Here is a 21,110-nt window from a genome sequence, read left to right on the forward strand (position 1 = left end):
ATCGAAATCACGTGATTTACATAATCGTTGACGAGAGTGTTTCCAACATGTTGGACTGGCATTGCAGGACGATTATGCAACATCATCTTGCACTCGGGTATGTGTCACATGTTGTCACATGAAATCACGTTTATTTGTTCATTGTTGAGTAACCATGTCTGACGCAATTCCATTACACAGAATGCCGACCATGTACAACGGGAGCATTCCGATGTCTCACTTAAAATATTTCCAAGATAGGTAGGTGCACACTTTTGGAAGTAATAGTTTTGTCCTTTTGTTAAAACTAATATTTAACATAGTATTCAACAAACTTCATTTGTGTTCAGTTTGGTTCCGATGGGGAACAACATTAATATGTTACAGACTATATCACGAGTATCAAACTGGAAACATTTTAATACTTTTAACCTGAAATCAGAACCTTAACTATAACAATATCAATTTAAAGTTTTTAAAACATTATAGACATTTCAGGAGAAAGGTCAAAAAGGAGAAAAAAAAAAGCATACAGGAAAGTTTACTCATAACGTGTCTTATGACAGTCTTGTGATGTTAAAAACTTTATTTTCGATTTGTTTTCACTTTATAATTTAGAACATATTTTTAAGTTGTTTTCAGTTTATAATTTAGAACATATTTTTGAGTTGTTTTCAGTTTATAATTTAGAACATATTTTTGAGTTGTTTTCAGTTTATAATTTAGACAATATTTTTTAGTTGTTTTCAGTTTATAATTTAGAACATATTTTTGAGCTTATATATTTGTTGGGCGGGATGTAGCCCTGTGGTAAAGCGTTCACCCGATGCGCTATCGGTCTAGGATCGATCCCCGTCGGTGGATCCATTGGGCTATTTCTCGTTCCAGGCAGTGCACCACAGCTGGTATATCAAAGGCCATGGTATGTGCTATCCTATCTGTGGGATGGTGCATATAAAATATCCTTTGCTACTAATGAAAAAATGTTTCGGGTTTCCTCTCTAAGACTATATGTCAGAATAACCAAATGTTTGACATCCAATAGCCGATGATTAATAAATCAATGTGCTCTAGTGGTGTTGTTAAACAAAACAAATTTTAACTTTATATATTCTTAATTAAGGACTTCATATACCACGAACGTAGTGGTAATTCTAGAGAGGGGTACTTTATTGAATTAAATATATATTCTTAATTAAGACCATGGCTAAACCCAGTTAAGATACAAGCACGCTGTTCTGGACACAAATCTCAGAGGTTAGGAATCTGAGAGATGTACTGGCAATTTTCATAACACTCACACGGGCTATCAGGACATAACCACGACATATTAACAGATGTTAGCCTAATCTGATCAAATCACACTGGCTACTTCATGCGGGATCACAGCTTTTATCTATCAGGTAGTTTAGTCTTCTACGAAATAATGGGACAGTAATCACAATATTATTCACACTAACGAGATATTTAGTCACGCACCATGCTGAATGAAAGGCAAGCATAACGCAAAAACAAACAAAAAACTACCCCCCCCCCAAAAAAAAAAAACCCCACCCCAAAACCCCCCCGAAAAAACCCCCAATAAACAAAAAATAGAAAGAAATGACACCCCACAAAAAACAACAAACAAATAAAAAACAAAGAAACAAACACAACACAAAAAACAACAAAACAAAACAAAAAACAACACCCTACAAAACAACACAACAGGAACTCAAAACAACACAAAATGAGCAAGCGAATGGGATAGCTAATAATATCCCTGGTATAACTATTATCTGGTCGGCATTGCAAAAAAAATGAATTGGTAGCAACTAAAAAACTACTGCCGGTTTTTTTATGAGAACCGTTCAGTACGGTATGGTCAGAAGTTTTCGTCGCTGTGATCAACAATTCTTGTAAAATTCCAGTACAGAAATATGAGAATTATGTGCGTGTATGTGCGGTATTTTATAATGTTTTGTAACTACGTTTTAAACTGACTTTGGACGATTACGTTTTATAACAAACGAGTGTACACAGGTATGCGTAGTTGAATACATGCACTTAAGCATTACTGACCACTCACAACTAACCACTAAACTCTGTAATCAATGTTCCTTCATTTGTGCTGTGCAATCGTTTTGAAACTATCCAACGTAACAGCAGCAACTGACAGCTACCATGGTTTATTAAATTAATATAGTTTTAAATACAGTCATGGATTATCGCATTCGTATTGTATTGCAAGACTCATTTACATATTGTAATGTACTGGAATAAAACAGCGAATGGACACACTCATCCTTAACAAACATCTGGACGACTGGAAACGCATTTGATTTGATAATATTGATAATTTACATTAGACGTTGTGAATACTGTGTAATGTAACAGTAAAAAAACCTGTATACGTCAAACACTTTTTACTCTGCCTAATATTGCCAACAGGAGGGATTTCAATAGTGAATTTTCAGTGATGGAAGAGTTTTATATATTGATAAATGTTATAGAATCCATCTAGAACACAGTATGTTTAAATTCATTCAGTTATTGTATGTTAATAATGTAAACAAATTATGTAAGGAAACGATTTATACCAAATATTTAATTGGCAAGAATCTGACGGCAGGGATGCACAAATCGGTTGTCCGCGCGCCTGGGACAACCAAAATATGTTGCGGGCAAATTCTTTGTCAAACCGACGGGCAACCAAGAAAATCATAAAACAAGTAAAATGAAAGAAAAAAAAATCCCGACACTCGGACAGTCACGGGCAATTCAAAAGTATCGAAACTGATAACTTGACTGGCAGGCAATATAAATATCCACCCTAACGCTGCCATCCACTCAGCGTCCACCGTGCATGATTTTGACGAGTTCAATGCAGACAGATACGTTTCAGAATGGTGGCTATTAGCAAAGGGCACACGACATGTGAAAGGCCACAAACTACAAGCAAGCATCCAGTTCTGAGCTAAAAATATGGATACGTCATTTTCTATCTTCCGACGTGAACAATCGGTTACATAATCTATCCGACACCTAACATATAATAATAATACCAAATATTAACAGGGGTCTCGCGACTGGTAACGAGAAGCGGTGTCATCAAGAATTCAGCATAACAATGTTTGCTTATTTTAATAATCACAGTTATTAATTTTAACGGCAACATGTATGCAAGAAAAGTCTGAAAAATCTGTAGCGTGTTATTTTAACTCTATAAAGTCTTTGAGCCAAAGTAATGAAAACGGACCGAAATTGCGTGTCAGTTTCAATACACATGCTAGTTCAGGACCAAAGGCTAGGGCCGAGTTCAGGTAGACCGAGCATAACAAAAACGTCCGCTAAACTGGTTTATGCGCTTCACGTTAAACCCAATGTCCACGTCGGGAACCAATCGCATAGTTCGCGAACGTTTGGAAAACGTTCGTTGGCTGTTCTCAGTGTGCATATAGGTCACACTTGACAGTCAGCCGAGACTTGCACGTGTCAAAAGACATTGTTGCAGACATTAAACAATACGATTACACACAAGTAAATCTTGATGTAAATTTGTGAGAAAAAGACCCACCACCAAATAGTTGTTCGCATTAATGAATACTTAATTGCTGTTTCGTTTGTTTATTTCCGTTGTCTTTGTTAATTTTGCACTCATGCATTTCGCGATCGCGGGAAAGGAACATGCAGTATTTATACAAATTGCGGTTAAACGTACACTGAATACTATTAGTTTACAATAATCATGATATTTGTTAGATAAAATATTATATAAATTTGTTAGATTTTAAAAAGACCGTAAAATTTGAATTCATTATCTTTTTAATCAAAACCTTTTGACGTAAATCGATAGTTGTCATAACGTGAAGTCAGCATTCTTAAGGCTACGTGTTTTACAAGCTGAAATCAACAACAAGCATTTAAACACGACGCAGAAATCAACAAAATGGCGCAAATTACGAAATTGTTGGGGTGTGGAATAGATGGGTTATTTTAAAATACAATTAAAAGCAGTTCAAACCAAAATAAAGATTGCTATTTTACAGAAATAATGAGCACTGTATTGGCTCTCAGATTTTTTATTAATGCCATAGGCCTTAGAATTTTGAGTGTGTTTGCAGAGGGCATTGGCTTCCAACTCTGCATATCTCCCCTCACCCACTGAAAAATCAAAGCAATATATTAACTGCCCCTACCCCCATTGCTGTCTTTGATTTTGATCGGGGATAATTTTGTTACTCAGATGTATTCCAGTTTGTACATAATTAGCTGACAAAGATACAAGTTTCATATTCATATATAAATACTCTATACAGTACTACACAAAACAATTTTGGCTAAAACATTTTCATTATGGCAAATAAAAATCCCATTTGGCAGTTTTTTTTTGGCAACAGGTATTTTTAATCTTGGATGAGCCCTGAGTTCATCAAGCATTATGACTGTGACAGCTCAAGCGAGATCGAACCACCTCTGTGAATCCATTCAGCTGATTGGGTTGTTTCTCGTTCCAACCAGTGCACAACAACCGGACAAAGGCTGCGGTATGTGCCTTCCTGTCTGTGGTAAAGTGCATATAAAAGACCCCTTTCTGCATTAGGGAAAATGTAGCAGGTTTTCTCTGATGACTACGAGTCAGAATTACTAAATGTTTGACATCCAATAGCCGATGATTAATTAATCAGTGTGCTCCAGTGGTGTCGTTAAACAAAACAAACATTTTTTCAGCCTAAGCGAAGATGAGCTGTAGATAAATAATGTTAAAAAACAAATAAAACTAAACTGATAAGTAATGATAATAATAAAAACATTTTAAATTTCAGTTTCATTTTAAAGACAGTTCAAAATTATATTCATAAAACGTTTTATGAAATATGTGGGCAACCAAGAGATGATGTTGGGCAACCAAACTTCAACTACTGGTTGCCCACCGGGCAACTAACACAATTTCACATTTGTGCACCCCTGTGACGTTATATAATTTTGACACTTTTTATTGTACATTTTATACTGAATTGTGTATCAATTTTCTTAGATTCTCCTCATCTGTGTTAACACCTTCCATTATGCCGGCAGTGTATATTATATACATTATACCAACTGTGTTAACACCTTCCATTATGCCGGCAATGTATATTATATACATTATACCATCTGTGTTAACACCTTCCATTATGCCGGCAATGTATATTATATACATTATACCATCTGTGTTAACACCTTCCATTATGCCGGCAATGTATATTATATACATTATACCAACTGACGAGCTCTAGAACGCAGTGCTGCATGATTGGTGTATCAAACGCCGTGGCATGTGTTGTCCTGTCTGTTCTAAGTGAATGTAAAGGATGTCTTGCTGCTAATGACAAATGTAGCGGGTTTCCTCTGAAAAACTACGTGTCGCAAATACTTGACATCCAGTAACAAGCTTTAAACATGCTCACGGTTAATAAAGAATTGAAGAATTTAATCTAGGGTAATTTAAAAGGACTGCCCATAGTTGGCTGCCACTGAAAGATGACAACACAATATGTCACGCGAACCCTCGTTCTGTTCGCGTGTAGGTTACGCAACTTCAAATTCTCGACAACTGCCAATCGAATAAGTAGTGAACCGCTCAGAAGACAAGTAAATTTAATTGAAATTTGAGATAATTGACTAGGTTACTCAATTATAATTCACATAACCGAACAATCGGTTACCTAGGTAAAACAAAGGAAAAAGGTTTGTTTTGTTTAACGACACCACATTTATTAATAATCGGCTATTGAATGTTAAACATATGGTCATTGTGACACAGTCATAGAGAGGAAACCCGCTACATGTTTCCATTAGTAGCAAGGGATCTTTTGTATGCACCATTCCACAGACAGGATAGCACATACCACGGTCATTGATATACCAGTCGTGGTGCGCTGGCTGGAAAGAGAAATAGCCCAATGGGCCCACCGACGGGGATCGGTCCTAGACCGACCGCGCATCAGGCGTGCGCTTTACCACTGGACTACATCCCGCCCACTTGAAGCAATTTTCAGTTATGTAATATTTAGCGATATGGCGCCTGAAATGTTTCCAACTAATAGAGCTTTAAAATATCTAACTAAAAAAACCCACCCACAAACAACAAACAAAACCCCCCAAACCAACAACAACAAACTACTATTACATTGCAAACAATAAAATATAGTGAACATGTATTTTAATCGTCGAATAGCCTCGATTAATCAGAAATATTTAACAACAGCAGCAAACTTAGGACACTGTTATGGAAACTCTGCTGGTGTATGGCGAGCTATGGTCTTTTCGTGGGATTTCAATCATGCTTTTCTCTTGTTTCTCTTCCTGAAATCCAGAAATAATCTTGTAACCATTCGCAACTGTCTGTTTGTCACAGACATACGATATGGTGGTTAACTGATGAACATGTTTACACGATTAGACATCATATAAAGGAGGCTGCATGTTGCTCTCGTTATAAAGATATCTCTTTATAATGGCTACTTTAGTTTTTTACACATTACTAGCATATTCTTGCTTAAAATATAATCGTTTTTTTTTTTTAATTTAATGTGTTTCTGGTCGTCCTGGCGTTTGTATTAATTAGTTCAAAATTAATTTTATGTAAAAAAACCCGGAGAAAAAGAAGCAAAAAACCACAAAAACCACAACAACAACAACAAATCCCAAAACAACCAGAAACAAACAAAAAACATAAAAAGGTTTGTACACTGGAAACGAGGGTTGATCATGTCAATACTAAGCTATCAAGTATTGTATGTGTATAACCTACACTTCCACACTCTTCGTTTTTCTTTTCTTTTACAATATATATCCACGATCATAATTAGCGTTTACACAAATCTTGTTTTGGTAGATTTGTTTTATCCTAATGTAAAGCTATTGATTTTTGTTTTAATTTAGTAGATACAGCATGCTCATCTATCAGTCTCCTCTAACCAGCGACTTGGATACGCAGTTTGTGTTTTTTAGCTATTGATTTCTGCAGAACGTGGCGGCTATTCGATCTGGCGGTGACCGGTGGCCTGGACATGCCGCAGTTGCTGCCGGTGGAATCCCCGCTCAGTGGTAAAACAGTAGTACAGGCCCAGCTACTGGCATTGTCTACACCACATGTATCATACAAATGTGTGGACCGGGCGGCGGCCAGCCATTCATTGGCCTACACATGCCCCGGGTTCTGCAGGTTTGCTTCTTTATGTCCAGGCTTTGCTTGCCACTGGAAGATAAATAACCCGCAGATATAGCAGTTTGCAGTAGTGTGGTTTGGTTTTCATATAAAACCACTTGTCTTCAAGATGTTTGTTGCTAAACGATTTTACGTGCAGTCCGCGTGGTGTAGCGCGGTACTGAATGAAGCAGCATTCGAGAATGATTCATTCAAGATATTATGTTTTGTATGTTCCAGGTTGCAGCATAAATCTATTTGCGTGACCTTCAGAATTTGTTTTCAAATAAGCTGACGCAATATTGCAGAGGTTTACATCTAGCTAACGTAACGCTGCACCCTATACATACATATTCAGAATAGATGATCTGATCGTCCATATGTGATTTTTACCATGACACGTCATTCTTCGCGATCATATAATATAGGACATAAAAAGTATTACTCTGCACGAGCGACAGAACAATGGAGACACTCTCGTATCAAAGCAGCTGACCGTATACTTATCTAGCAAAACTACACGAGTTTTATTAAAGCAGCAGACTTTCTGCTCATATTTTGCTTTAGCAAACGATGGTTACAAGACGTGAAGGCCAGCTTAAGATTGCACTGCTTTAAGTGTAAATACTATGTGTGAATGTAGTCTACATTCACGCAGCGCACATCGGGCTATCCACGATATTGGCGTGTCACTTGACAAGAGAATAAAATCAACTTGCACTATGTCACAAGTCCCATGCCTTTGATACAGACAACATCCAATATGCAATTTCAGCCAAATCAAACAAAATACAATATTGCAGATGTGATAACTTATTTAATACAGTGACATGTCTCGCGCAATGACATATAAATAATATTTAAAATAGATACAGTGCGTGAGTTTTGGCGAGTCCGGAAGCCTGATACTCATAAAGGTCTTGTTGGACCATTCACATTTTGTAGCATTCGAGTCCGATGGTATGTAATACATACTTACTGTTATAAAGAGTCCTGGACGTTTTAATATTACAATAAATAAACAGATATAAACCAAAATTAGTTTTTTCAAGGATATGTCATTTTGAGGTTTGTTTAAAATAGCTAAAACGTTTAAAGTGAATTTAAAGTTTGTTTTGTTTAACAACACCACAAGAGTACATTCATTTATTAATCATCGGTTATTGGATGCCAAACATCTGGTAATAGTGAAAGTCAAGCATAAACATTTGTTTTGAGTGAAAATCAAGCATACATCATTATAACTTCGGTCTTTCACTGTACTGGCTGCACTGATATCGGACTCACTATATTTACAAACCGAGTGTCCTATGGACTTTCACTGTACTGGCTGCACTGATATCGGACTCACTATATTTACAAACCGAGTGTCCTTTGGACTTTCACTGTACTGGCTGCACTGATATCGGACTCACTATATTTACAAACCGAGTGTCCTACGGACTTTTAATGTTTCACCGGACATTTGTGCACCGTTAGGTATGAAAGATGTCATTTTTACTTATTACGCTCGTATCCATCTTGTACTTCCTGCTCTGACAACCATGAAAAACATGTTGTTTTAGTGAAGTTGACAGATGGGTGTGCATGTTATATTGACCGGGGGCGGGACATAGCCCAGTGGTAAAGCGCTCGCTTGCTGCGCGGTTGGTTTAGGATCGATTCCCGTCGGTGGGCCCATTAGGCTATTTATTGTTCCAGTCAGTGCACCACGACTGTTATACCAAACGTCGTGGTATGTGCTGTCCTGTCTGTTGGATGGTGCATATAAACGATCCCTTACTACTAATGGAAAAATGTAGCGGGTTTCCTCTCTAAGACTACATGTCAAAATTACCAAATGTTTGGCATCCAATAACCGATGATTAATAAATCAAGGTGTCCTAGTGGTGTTGTTAAACAAAACAAACTTTAACTGTTTTTTTTATTGACCGTGTTGAAGACACTAGTACACTGAAGCCTTAGTAAGACAGGACAGCTGCACGAACTTCTTTTCCGTAAACAGCAGCTGCAGAATATCACAGAAGCTGTGGTTATTCCTCACACAAACACAGATAACACAAGTGTGTGTGTACATGTGTGAGGTGCTCACCTTTCGCGAACTCCTTGTGGATTTGGTACTGTTTGCAGAGCAATCCCTGCACCCTTGAAACCTTTACCCATCCTACATAATACACTTTTATTAATTCGAAATGCAAACAAAGCTAGATTTAATTTTTTTTTAAATGTACGCTTTCGCTATTAGCAGATATCGTTAATATCCTATGTATTTTCGCATATCTCGTCGTCTTTTTGAACACACAATGTAAACCTGATATATTTTGGACGTCCCAGTCTATGTTTACAATTTAATTAGGTTTTGTTTTTTGTTTTGTTTTGTTTGTTCGTTTGGGATTTTTTTTTGGGGGGAAGGGGTTTGTTTGTTTGTTATTGCACACATCTTAACAACCCTATTTAGGAGAAAACATTGAATTTATATCAGTCCATTTTCTCCGAAAACATTTCTTTAACTCTGCAGAGCATATCGGGATTTCAGAGTGGTACCCGTCTAACGATGTGCTGTCTCTGTACTGGATTGGGGCGAGACGTAGCCTAGTGGTAAAGCGCTCGCTTGATGCGCGGTCGTTTTGGGATCGATCCCCGTCGGTGGGCCCATTGGGCAATTTCTAGCTCCAGCCAGTGCACCACGACTGGTACATCAAAGGCCGTGGTATGTGCTACCCTGTCTATGGGATGGTGCATATAAAAGATCCCTTGCTGCCAATCGAAAAGAGTAGTCCATGAAGTGGCGACAGCGGGTTTCCTCCTTCAATATCTGTGTGGTCCTTGACCATATGTCTGACGCCATATAACCGTAAATAAAATGTGTTGAGTGCGTCGTTAAATAAAACATTTCCTTCTGTACTGGATTCTAAATGAACGTTTTGAAATCCACTGTTATTTAATCTTTGCTAGTCAACCGAAACTCGTACTACTATGTAGCTGGACCTAGCAACTTGAGAACTTCTTATATAATTCCTTCCACAGCGGCCGGCTCGCGTATTTTTCTTGACCGACATTATTTTTTTGTTTAAAAATAATCTCACCTACATGTGCTGGTACGGGGTGTACTGGTCACTCGCTTTGTCCAGTCAGCAGTCCTCTGCAGTGAACTTAGCGCCCGTAGGTCTCGAGTGTCCTTGATAAGGATATACATGTATGTATGTAGGTCAGTCAAGCCTAATTCGAAATCGTGCTCTCTCCAACACTTATGTTCACGTGATGTTTTTGGTGTGGGCGTGTACTCCGGATTGAACGGCAATTCAGAATGTGACATCTTGTGTGTGATGTATTGTATGCACTGATAACCTTTTTCAAAACATTCACACTGAATGCATATTTAATATTAATTTTAAAAGAACACAAATGGCGACTGCTGTGCAAGCTGTTTATTGGGATACAAGTCAGACGTGGTGTCTTGGGCCGCAGTTGGTGACAGCTTTGTGATGTCATAGTAATATTCAGTGATAGATCTAGGAGAGGTGTCATGATACGTTTGAATTGGTTTGTTTTGTTTATTCTGTTGCTAAGATACGCCTACGTGCAGTTCGTTTGCGTCATGCGGTATTCGATTCGCGTTGTTACTCTTTTGTTGTTTTCTTCTTTGTCTCTCCCTCTCCTCCTCTCTCCCTCTCCTCCCCCCTCCCCCCTCTCTCTCTCTCTCTCTCTGTCTGTCTGTCTGTCTGCCCCTCCCTCTCTCTCTCTCTGTCTGTCTCTCTCTGTGCCCCCCCCCCCCCCCTCTCTCTCTCTCTCTGGGAATATGACTCGAACACCCTGACCCGAACTTCACTCGCTACAATCTAGATTACCCCCACCCGCTAAAATACACACGTCTACGGTCCAAATGTTGGTCAAACTATTGGGGGGGGGGGGGGGGGTCTCTAAATAACGGGCACCTATCATGCTGGTGTGTTATCGTCCAATCTTTTTTAAAACCAATAGGTTTTTTTTAAATATTATTATTTTTTAAATTCATATAATTAGTTTGCCTTTTCTCACCGATTACATGCGCATGTCATAATGTCCACAAAACCCATGACGAATGTTTTCATTGCACGAAACTCTCTTTCATTCTGCTGTGCATTACACCAATCGTGTATCGCGCAGCCTGCTAGGTCGGGTTTCTGCCATTACACAACAATCGTGTCAACAGGTACATTTGGAGCAATAAACGGCTGGATATTTTAAAAATTGCATCAGTCTACCATTACACAACAATCGTGTGAACAGGTACATTGGGAGCAATAAACGGCTAGATATTTTTTTTAAATTGCATCAGCCTACGATTTCACAGTAATGGTGTCAGCAGGTACAGTAACTGCACTAAATAGCTGGGTTCTCTACAAACTGCAGCAATGTGCACTCACTGCCACAGAGCAGGTGCGCACCTGCAAGTTCAATTTCATAAACATGTTTTGTTTGTCATTATTTTTCTGTCCCGCATGTTACGTTGTTACGAGGTGTAAACGCTCAATGTGTTTACGAGGTAACGGTCTGGCTGGTTAGTTCAATATTAAAGTAAGTGAAAGTTAAATACAGGTGCGGTTTGAGAGTGTGGCGTGAAGCAGCAATCTGTAAAGCGCAATTTGATTGGTCTAGGAGTTTCTGATTAATCGTCATGGTCGTCATATATATGCGTCTGGTCGATGACGTTGAGTTATGTTGGCCGCCCCGCGTACATGTTTCTTAAGTAAACGCTCTGCATCCAGTATCAAAACGCTCTTTTGTTTTTTTTGTGGGGGTTTTTGTGTGGGTTTTTTTTTTTTTTTTTTTTGGGGGTTGTTTGTGCGTGCGTGTGTGTGTGAAAGAGAGTTTTTGTGTGTGTTTTGTGTGCGTGCTTGTGTGAGAGAACCAGTCAATACATTAAGGAGTGCCTGTGAAAAAACCTGGAAGTAAACGCAGTTTTGAGATGCCTAAAGGCCGATTTCCATGTGAACTTTGAAACAACTTTTAAACTAAGAGATGTTCATTGAATCCCTTGCTTAGGTGTGAACAAATGCAAGCAAATGGGGTGGGGTATAGCTGTTATATTTTACTTCGCCTGCAGCTGGGGGTGAACGCTCTACCAACACAAACACACACACACACGCACGCACGCACGCACACACACACACACACACACACACACACACACACACACACACACACACACCTCTGATGTATAACATACCAAGTACTGAATTTACCTTTTCACACTCGTTAATTAATGACCTGTAGGTTAGACCATGTGTGATGGTTTTTACTAATAACTATTAATATTCTATTGAACGTGAAAGCTGTCAATAATGGAAACTGCATTGGTTTGTATTGTTTCGGTTAGATTGCTGTCCAATAAAGAACTCATAGAAAGACCAATCCCAATACGCGACCTACGGCAATAATCCACCCTTTATGTAACACCGGATATTATTTAACATTCTCAGTTTCTCAGTGGTTTGCAACACTCCCATATGTGTAAACACAGCATGACAAGGGCCTTGGTGGTATTTAATAGTTTAAAACTCCCTCCTCCCAAAGACAACTCCCCAGTCCCTACTAAAATTCAGCTAGGAACTTATATCTACTTAAGGTTCAAGTACGCTGCCCTAGCCACATTGCATTTTGAATGTTCTGCTAAACAGAGCACGACAAGGACATTGGTGGTGTTTAATAATTTAACCCACCCCTCCACCACCCCGACCCCCACCCGCAAGAAAAGTAGGTACTCACTTAAGGTTCAAGCACGCTGTCCTGACAACACACCTGAGCTATCTTGGTCTTCTGCCCAGACAGTGGGTAAATGATGCTTAGTTGCTAATAGTGAAAAATAAATTTAAGAAAAAAAAATGTTTTGAGGATGCACTCGACATATTGTTAATTACGGTTATATGGCGTCGGACATAAAGTTATGATAATGAGCGAAAAGACACGCTGCCGCCACTTCATGGGCTACTCGTTTTAGATTAGCAGTAAGAGATATTTTATATGCACCATTCCACAAAGAGAGTAATACATATACGACCGTTTTTCCATCAGTTGTAAAGCTCTTATCTGACTGGGCCGAGAAAAACGCAACAGCAGCAGCAGCAGCAAAGACATCTTTATTTTAAGACGTCAAATTTGAACAGGGGCAGGACGTAGCCCCGTTGTAAAGCGCTCGCCTGATGTGCGGTCGGTCTAGGATTGATCCCCGTTGGTGGACTCATTGGGCTATTTCTAGTTCCAACCATTATATCAATTGCCGTGGTATGTGCTACACTGTCTGTGGGGAAGGTGCATATAAACGACCCGTTGCTGCATTAGGACAAATGTAGCGGGTTTCCTCTGATGAATACTAGTCAGAATTACCAAATGTTTGACATCCAACAACCGATCATTAATTACTCAATGTGCTTCAGTGGTGTCGTTAAACAAAACAACTTTCAATATTGAACGCACATCACTCTGAGGTACCAAAGAGTGGGGGTTCGATCCTCCTGGTCAGATCTGTGGTTTGGGCATCTATACACTCACATTAACACGAAGGATATGAACAACACTAATATTTAAAGTAAAATAAATTTGCCCAAAACTAATGTATTGCTATATTTCGGGGTGAAAAGACTAACGGTTGCATATTGCTAAGTATAGCCTACGTGTAAGATTTCTTGAAAGGACGGCTCGTGTCTTATGACATTTTACTGTTATGTTGGGTTTTTTCATTCTTTTGTTACAAGACCAGTGTTGAGAAACCTAGTACTTGTAATTTAATATTGATTATAAGTAACTGATACTTTTGTTTTGAGGCGAACAATTGCAGATCATGCATACTTAGGATATTTTCTACGGAGATAACTCTAAAACGTATCGAACATACACTGCATATCAGGGTTCAATTTCAGAAGGGACGGGACGGGACGTAGCCCAGTGTTAAAGCGTTCGCTTGATGCGCGGTCTGTCTAGGATCGATCCCCGTCAGTGAACACATTGGGCTATTTCTCGTCCAGTCAGTGCTCCAAAGGCCGTGGTATGTACTATTCTGTCTGTGGGATGGTGCATATAAAAGATCCCTTGCTGCTAATCGAAAAGAGTAGCCCATGAAGTGGTGACGGCGGGTTTCTTCTCTCAATATCTGTGTGGTCCTTAACCATATGTCTGACGCCATACAACCATAAATAAAATGTGTTGAGTGCGTTGTTAAATAAAACATTTCCTCCCTTCCTTCCAGTCACTGGCTAAGTCAGAGATTGTGCCCGGGAGAGACGTGCTTGAACCTTAATTGGATATTGACACGTTAATCCAATCCATGCAGTGCATTCGACCCGGCAAGCTTCAAATTCTGCCGGACCGAATCAAATCTCCCAGACCATACGGGTCGAGACGGCATCCTTCGGCCACTGACACGTTTCACGTGGAACCTGTTTAATATTACATATTAAAACAGTAGTTTCTTGTTTAGAATATCTGTATAAACAAGATGTTTGTTGTAATCCTAGTTTTTGTAGCAGCCCAAACTTGATTTTACCTTCCAGTAATTTCGTACGTACAAAAAATATATATTGGAAGTAAAATGAAAACTGACCCCTACAAACATTAGCATACAGCCGCAAACACATTGGGTATAAAGACAGTGGTATTCTAGGCAAGACTATGTATTTATTATGTTATTTTAGTCACCAAAACGATTTTGTTAATGGAAAATATGTTACAAACCCTTACAACTGCAAACCCAGGACAGTCCCTTTAATGCTGTAGTCGTGGAGCAATGGATGGGATGAAAATACGCCAAGGTTCAGTGTTTAATTTATATTTAAGAAACCACACGCCGTAACACTGCCTGTTAGAATACAACCCATGGGGATCATACTGTATATCGTTCATTCCCCTTTCACACAAACATGTTGTTTGGGATTTCGTTACACAGCCTTGACCGATTTTGATAACATTTCAATTGGATATTGCGACATTGTTGAGTCACCATTTAATAACTCAGTAAACATGTCTTTCAATACCGAACAGTGCCTAGTGTGTGACTTGTCAACCGCGTCGTGCGTGCACAAGCGAGCTTTGATACGCATCAACGATTTATTGACTGAACAACATTATATTAAACGCATACCGCCATGTCATGTTACTGGATTGAGTATCAGATGTCGCAGGCCAATAAACCTGACTCCGTGTACTTATATATATTGTGTATTTGCCGTGGTAACAAAAAGTACAGTTACGAAATACAAACTTTAATAACTATCAAACTACTAGTATGATTTTCTTACCAAACACAATATCAGTATGATTCTTCTTCCATACAAATTAAAACTGTTATGTGTATGTATTGATGTATGAATATCTATATATTGTATGTCGGATTTGACTATTACATACATAGATATTAACACACTGGCGCAAGGGATAATTAAATCCTTTTCTAGCCTCACAAATTGCCTCATGCTGTTGCTAGAACTCGAATGTATGCATATATACAGTACATTTTAAATGATATATCTGTCATATATGCGAATGTGCGTTCAGCAGGGCTTAGGTGCCTCCCTACCATTATTTTTGCCTAGCTTATTCGTCTTCGGCAGTAATCCATGTTAGTCTAATCTCTACCTTTTGACCAATCCAGCTTGGGTGACCCTACCAGGGGCCAAAGCTCCCGCTGGTTTAGCTATCTGGGTCACTGAGATATACAAGTTACTTCACCACGTCATCGAATGGACCGTGATATAGTTAAATAATATTAAAAGGTGTCTTTGATATGCATTCTATCATGATTTTGATGGTCATTTAACTATATCTGTGTTATTCGTTGTGTTTTTCAGATATGGATCTTTTCGAACGCGACAACAGCTCATGGAGCTGGGATTCAGTACTATGTTAACGGAAGGAGAGCAAAACGACAAGATCAGAAAACAAATGGCTGAATACGCGTCCCAAGGTGAAGATCGTGACATCATACCTGCCGGCTCGATGAATGGTCAGGGCCAGCCGGCCCCAGACATGTATTACAATGACACGCAGGACGTGAGCTCGGCGGAGAGCCAGAACTCCCAGAGTGATACGCAGGGCCAAGGCTTCATACCTCTGAGGAAGAGAAGAGCGTTCATGCCAGATAACAGGAAGGACAACAGCTATTGGGAGAAGAGGAAAAAGAATAACGAAGCTGCCAGACGTTCTCGTGAGAAGAGGCGAATACACGATCTTCATCTTGATTCCAAAGTGTACGAAATCAGTCAGCAAAATGCACTACTCAAACAGGAGCTTGCCGCTCTGAAGAAAAAGTACGCAATACCTACGAGCCAGCAGTTCGTTGGTACCGACGACGAGAACGAGTACGACAGTGACCCTACGGCTGGTATTAGTTCCTCGCACCACGCTATCGGGCATGCACCGCCCATGAGGATGGTTTCGCCCGGCGCTGCACCACACGCGTCCATGATGCCCAGCAACAACCGAGCCATGTACTCGTCACCTCCGCCCCTCCTTGCCGTCACGGGGGCCATCCCAGGAGTAATCCCAGGCCGGGGACTTCCGGGGGCCAACTATCCTGGGACAAACCCAATACCATACTACCTCGTACCATCTGCTTCTGAACAGCACGGGCTTCACGCAGAAAGGCAGAAAGCACAATCAGGTATGTACAATGGGTCACCACCCATGCAGATTCCTGGTGAGAAGATTTCAAATGTCAGTAATGTTCATTCGTTCGAAAACACTCCCGTTAAAACGGAACCACCAGACCCTGCCACGGGGGATTCTGCTGGGCCACCACCACTGATGCCGCGGACGACCAGCTCGCCAACCATCTCATCAGCATCATATTATCTACCTCAAAACCAGAAGCCGGACGCGGAGTCCCGCATGAAGAGCTGGGATAACTCCACCAACAGCTACAGCTCCGACGAACAAGATGATGAGCCGTTGCAGCTGACGGTGAAGAAAGAAAACGGCTCGGCGGCTCACAATGACAAGCCTCGCTCCAGAAGTCCCACGTGTTCATCTTTACCACTGAAATTACGCCACAAGGAGATGTTTGCTCCCATGGATTCATCACACTCATATTCATCGCATCGTCCATTCATGGACGGACTGGCTCAACTCTCAGAAATTGCTCTAGCACAGGCTAATCCTGGTCAGATGGTCCGAAAGGACAGCTTCAGCAGCCAAGATGCACCGTGCCACCCCGACCGAGACCTCTATCCCAGGGATTTGGACAGCAGCATGTACGGGTCTCTTGATGCATCAGGAGAACCAAAATATCTAGATCCGAAATATCTCGAAAGAAGGAGGAGGAATAACGAAGCGGCAAGAAAATGTCGCGAAAACCGCAAGGCGCTGACCAGGCTGAGGGAGGTGAAGTCCGATTACTTGGAGTCAGAAAATAACAAGTTGCGAAACGAAATGGAAGGCTTGCAAGAGGAAATGAAGCAGCTGAGAGAACTCCTGGAGAAGAAGCGACTGGAAAAGGGAATGGAAGACTCGCCAACTTCAGAAACATGAACAGGGAACAACAACAACAAAAAATTGATCGTCGACTGTATGATGGTTGTGGAAATGGTTAGTTGTAGTTTGGAATAGTTTGTGAACATCACCACTTTGACAGCTGGAGTCTGTAGTCTCAGTGCTATGACTGAAATGCGAAAAACACTGTGTGTAAATGTCGATGTATAATGACAATAGATACGGGTTAACACTCACTGACACAGACATTCTGTGTAATCCTGTGACAGTAGCTACACAGTTGAACAGTCAGACTATGTACAGAAATGGCTGGCCCTACGCATTGAAGGTTCGTCCACGCCGAGTTCTGTAACTCATCATGAACGTCATTTGTACGTCCTGTAACTAAGTACGTTTCGCAGTGTGCGAGTATATGCGAAGTTCTGAGTGACATGGTTAAGTGTCTGTCGAAGAGTTCAGTAGACTACTCATTATAATATCACCTTCAGGATTCTACAAGGAAACATCAAACATTCATTTGACTCAGGTTCGGACGTATCGGGTTCTTTACATTTCCTCGGTCACCTTGTTAGAGTCTTAAATGTTTTGGTATTTATTATATGATTTGCGAGTCGTACCGACTTCTGATATGATTCCAAAACTCCTCTTTTGGGGCAGGAGTGCTCAGGACATGAACTATTTCGAATAGCCACTTCATCCAGCAATCGTAATATTGAACAAGTTTTCATTCAGGGAATATTATATACAAATATATATTTTTTTTTCTTCATAAAGTTCAGTGTTAAGTTCAGCTAACAAACATTTTTTTAAACTGCAAACATATTTGTAGGTGTTTAGCATAAAAACCACTGGTTTTGAAGATAAATTAAACACTTTAATAAGTGTTTTGTAATTTTTATTCAGTAAAACTTTGTAAAATGGAAATTCACGAGAGAAGGCTCTTAATTCACGTGTTGGAATAAAGCCCAACTGTATGTGAAGATATCAGGAACTAGATTTGCAGAGTTTTGTTCCTTCGTTCAAGTTTTTCAAAATACGTATGTACTAACTTAAGTTGTTTAAGACTGATACTTCAGGCATATTTAGACCTACGGGTAACGACATTATCCTCAGTGGATGTTCTTTGGGGAAAAGTAGCACTTTGTTCAGTTTAGAAGGTCAAACCATGATCATATTTCAGAGAGCACCATTTAAAATACTGCATAAAATGTAAATGTATACATAGGATATCACTAGGGATAGACAAGACAATATAGCTGGTGTTATATAAAGACACAACACAATAGACGTGTTTCTTCTCTTTGTGTTACCGAGCTAAAGTGTCTCATCTAATCGAATGAGATACAGAGCCACACAGCTCTATATTTTGAGCATATTGGTCCTACAACTACCTCGTCATAAAAGTCGTATAGTAGAATATTTATAAATATTTTAATATACAAATGTTGCTGTATTACAAAGTGCACTTAGTTCGGATATCATGTGTTTCATAAATATTTTGTTTTTGTATGAATTTAGTTTTTTAGATTTTTTTCCAGTAGTAGTACTTGTTTCTTAATTTAATAATATTGTGGTGTTTTGGTTTATATGGCTTAAATGGAATTGCACCGAACGTAATAAATAACTAAAGAGTAAATAATGCTATTCACCGTAATAATGATGTCATTTATTTTGAATTTGACATCCATCTTGGGTTCAAGCTCTGTTTTTGTCAATTTAATGTTGTGCACTGGACAGAAAAAACGAAGAAAAAACAATCAATAAATGGATTCACCACAGGGGTTAGATCCTGCGACTAAAGTACATCAGGCGTACGCTCTACCCACTGAGCTAGGTCAGTCTCCCCCCTCCCCCCTCCCCCCCCCCCCCCAGCCCACACACACTCCTTAGAATCGATGGCTTAAACTACGAGACCGAGGCTGATGAACGTACATCTACCCGGAATCGCCCTTCGATTGTATTTCCATGGAGTGTTTTGGAAACATGCTATGGTAGATAATATTAATAGTCGAGATAACACGAGATCACACACTAAGTGCATAGTGCTGTTTCCCTCGTACGTATTTTGTTTTCATAACTCCAATGAAACATGCACTCTACTCCTTGGCGGATGTTTAGGCATGTCACGATGGAATTGCAGGGATAAAATGCAAAATCTGTTAGTGCGGTCAGCAGCTAGGCATTGATTTCAATGGGTCTGCCGAGTATCACCAATATTTAAATTTGAGATAATTCAATAATAAAGAATCAAATCGTTTCAAATTAAAGATGGAATACGTCAACAGTTAATTGTTATTAACTAGTATGGGGTTGTTTTTTGTGTTTTTATAACTTTTAGTGGAATTCCATTTAAAACTTAGTTAAGAATTATGCTTTCAACAGTAAAATTAAATAGCTTAATTAAAACAAAAAATTCCATTTCAAGTTAAATAATCAAACACAAATCGATTCTTGTTTGATTATGCGTTTTAGTTTGATTGCTGGCTCTTATCATAGAATTAACTGGATATGTGTTGTTTATCTTTTTAATTACCTGTATTTCGTTTTCTACACTGTTTTTATATTCATAGCAGCTTCAACTGTTTTATAATTTACAATGGTAGGGCTATGTATTACAAGGAACATTCGCGGGTGTTACCGTCTTCAATCACAATAACCCGACGAGGATGTATGTGCAAGACAACATTTCCGAACAGGAAGTGTACGGGTTTCTTCGTTTCACCTGTATATTTGTACGGTGCAGTGTTGTTTATGTCGTCCCATGCTGCTGATACAGACAAAACAACCCTTGCACAACATGTGACATGTTCAGTGCTGGGGTATTTAAGCATTTATTTCTTGGTTATTTTTCTTTTCGCGAATGTTTGTGTTGTTGCCGAGCTATACATCAACGCTGGCATGCATACACAAGCCGCACACTAACACACGCACGCACACACACGAATACGTACATACACACACATTTGCACGCACAACACGCACACACATGTATGCATAGATACACACACATACAACACACACACACAAACATGTACATACACACATACACACATACACACACAACACATACACACACATACACACATATGTACATACATACATACAAAAATAATATATGCATCGCATGAACACGTGTATATGCGTGCGTGCGTGTGTTCACGTGTGCTCATGCGTGTCCGTGTGTACGTATAGTAGTTATTGCTTATTTATACTGTTTAACTAATTTACTCATTTACGTTGATATTGCTACTCGTTTTCATCAAGAACCAGTTTTATTTATACGTTGATATTGCTACTCGTTTTCATCAAGAACCAGTTTTATTTATGTATAGCCACACATATCTTGCTAACCATTGAAATCGGCCACGAATTACAAAACCCACAAAAATTAAGTTTGATTTTATTATTTCACATTATTATTACATTACTTCTGTATATAACTATCCAAGTCGTCTATTATGAGTCAGTAATAATGTGTACGTCGTTACGTTTAATTAGT

The 21,110-nt window shown here is 39.4% G+C and overlaps 1 protein-coding gene across 2 annotated transcripts in view; it reads left to right on the forward strand.

Annotated features, from left to right (window-relative positions):
* The window catches only part of LOC121374099, a 21,379-nt gene extending 739 nt beyond the window's left edge, over window positions 1-20,640 (forward strand). The window contains exons 1-2 of one of the 2 annotated variants that reach the window (XM_041501023.1): window positions 1-240; window positions 15,973-20,640. The exon at window positions 1-240 is cut by the window's left edge and continues 226 nt beyond it. In XM_041501023.1, the coding sequence (XP_041356957.1) occupies window positions 155-240; window positions 15,973-17,650 (1,764 nt within the window). In that variant the 5' untranslated portion in view covers window positions 1-154 and the 3' untranslated portion in view covers window positions 17,651-20,640. The remainder of the gene's footprint in view (window positions 241-15,972) is intronic. The other variant, XM_041501024.1, reaches the window with a different exon arrangement.
* Window positions 20,641-21,110: the final 470 nt, after the last annotated feature.

The sequence above is a fragment of the Gigantopelta aegis genome, chromosome 6 (assembly GCF_016097555.1).
Source record: "Gigantopelta aegis isolate Gae_Host chromosome 6, Gae_host_genome, whole genome shotgun sequence".
Classification (NCBI taxonomy): Eukaryota; Metazoa; Mollusca; class Gastropoda; order Neomphalida; family Peltospiridae; genus Gigantopelta; species Gigantopelta aegis.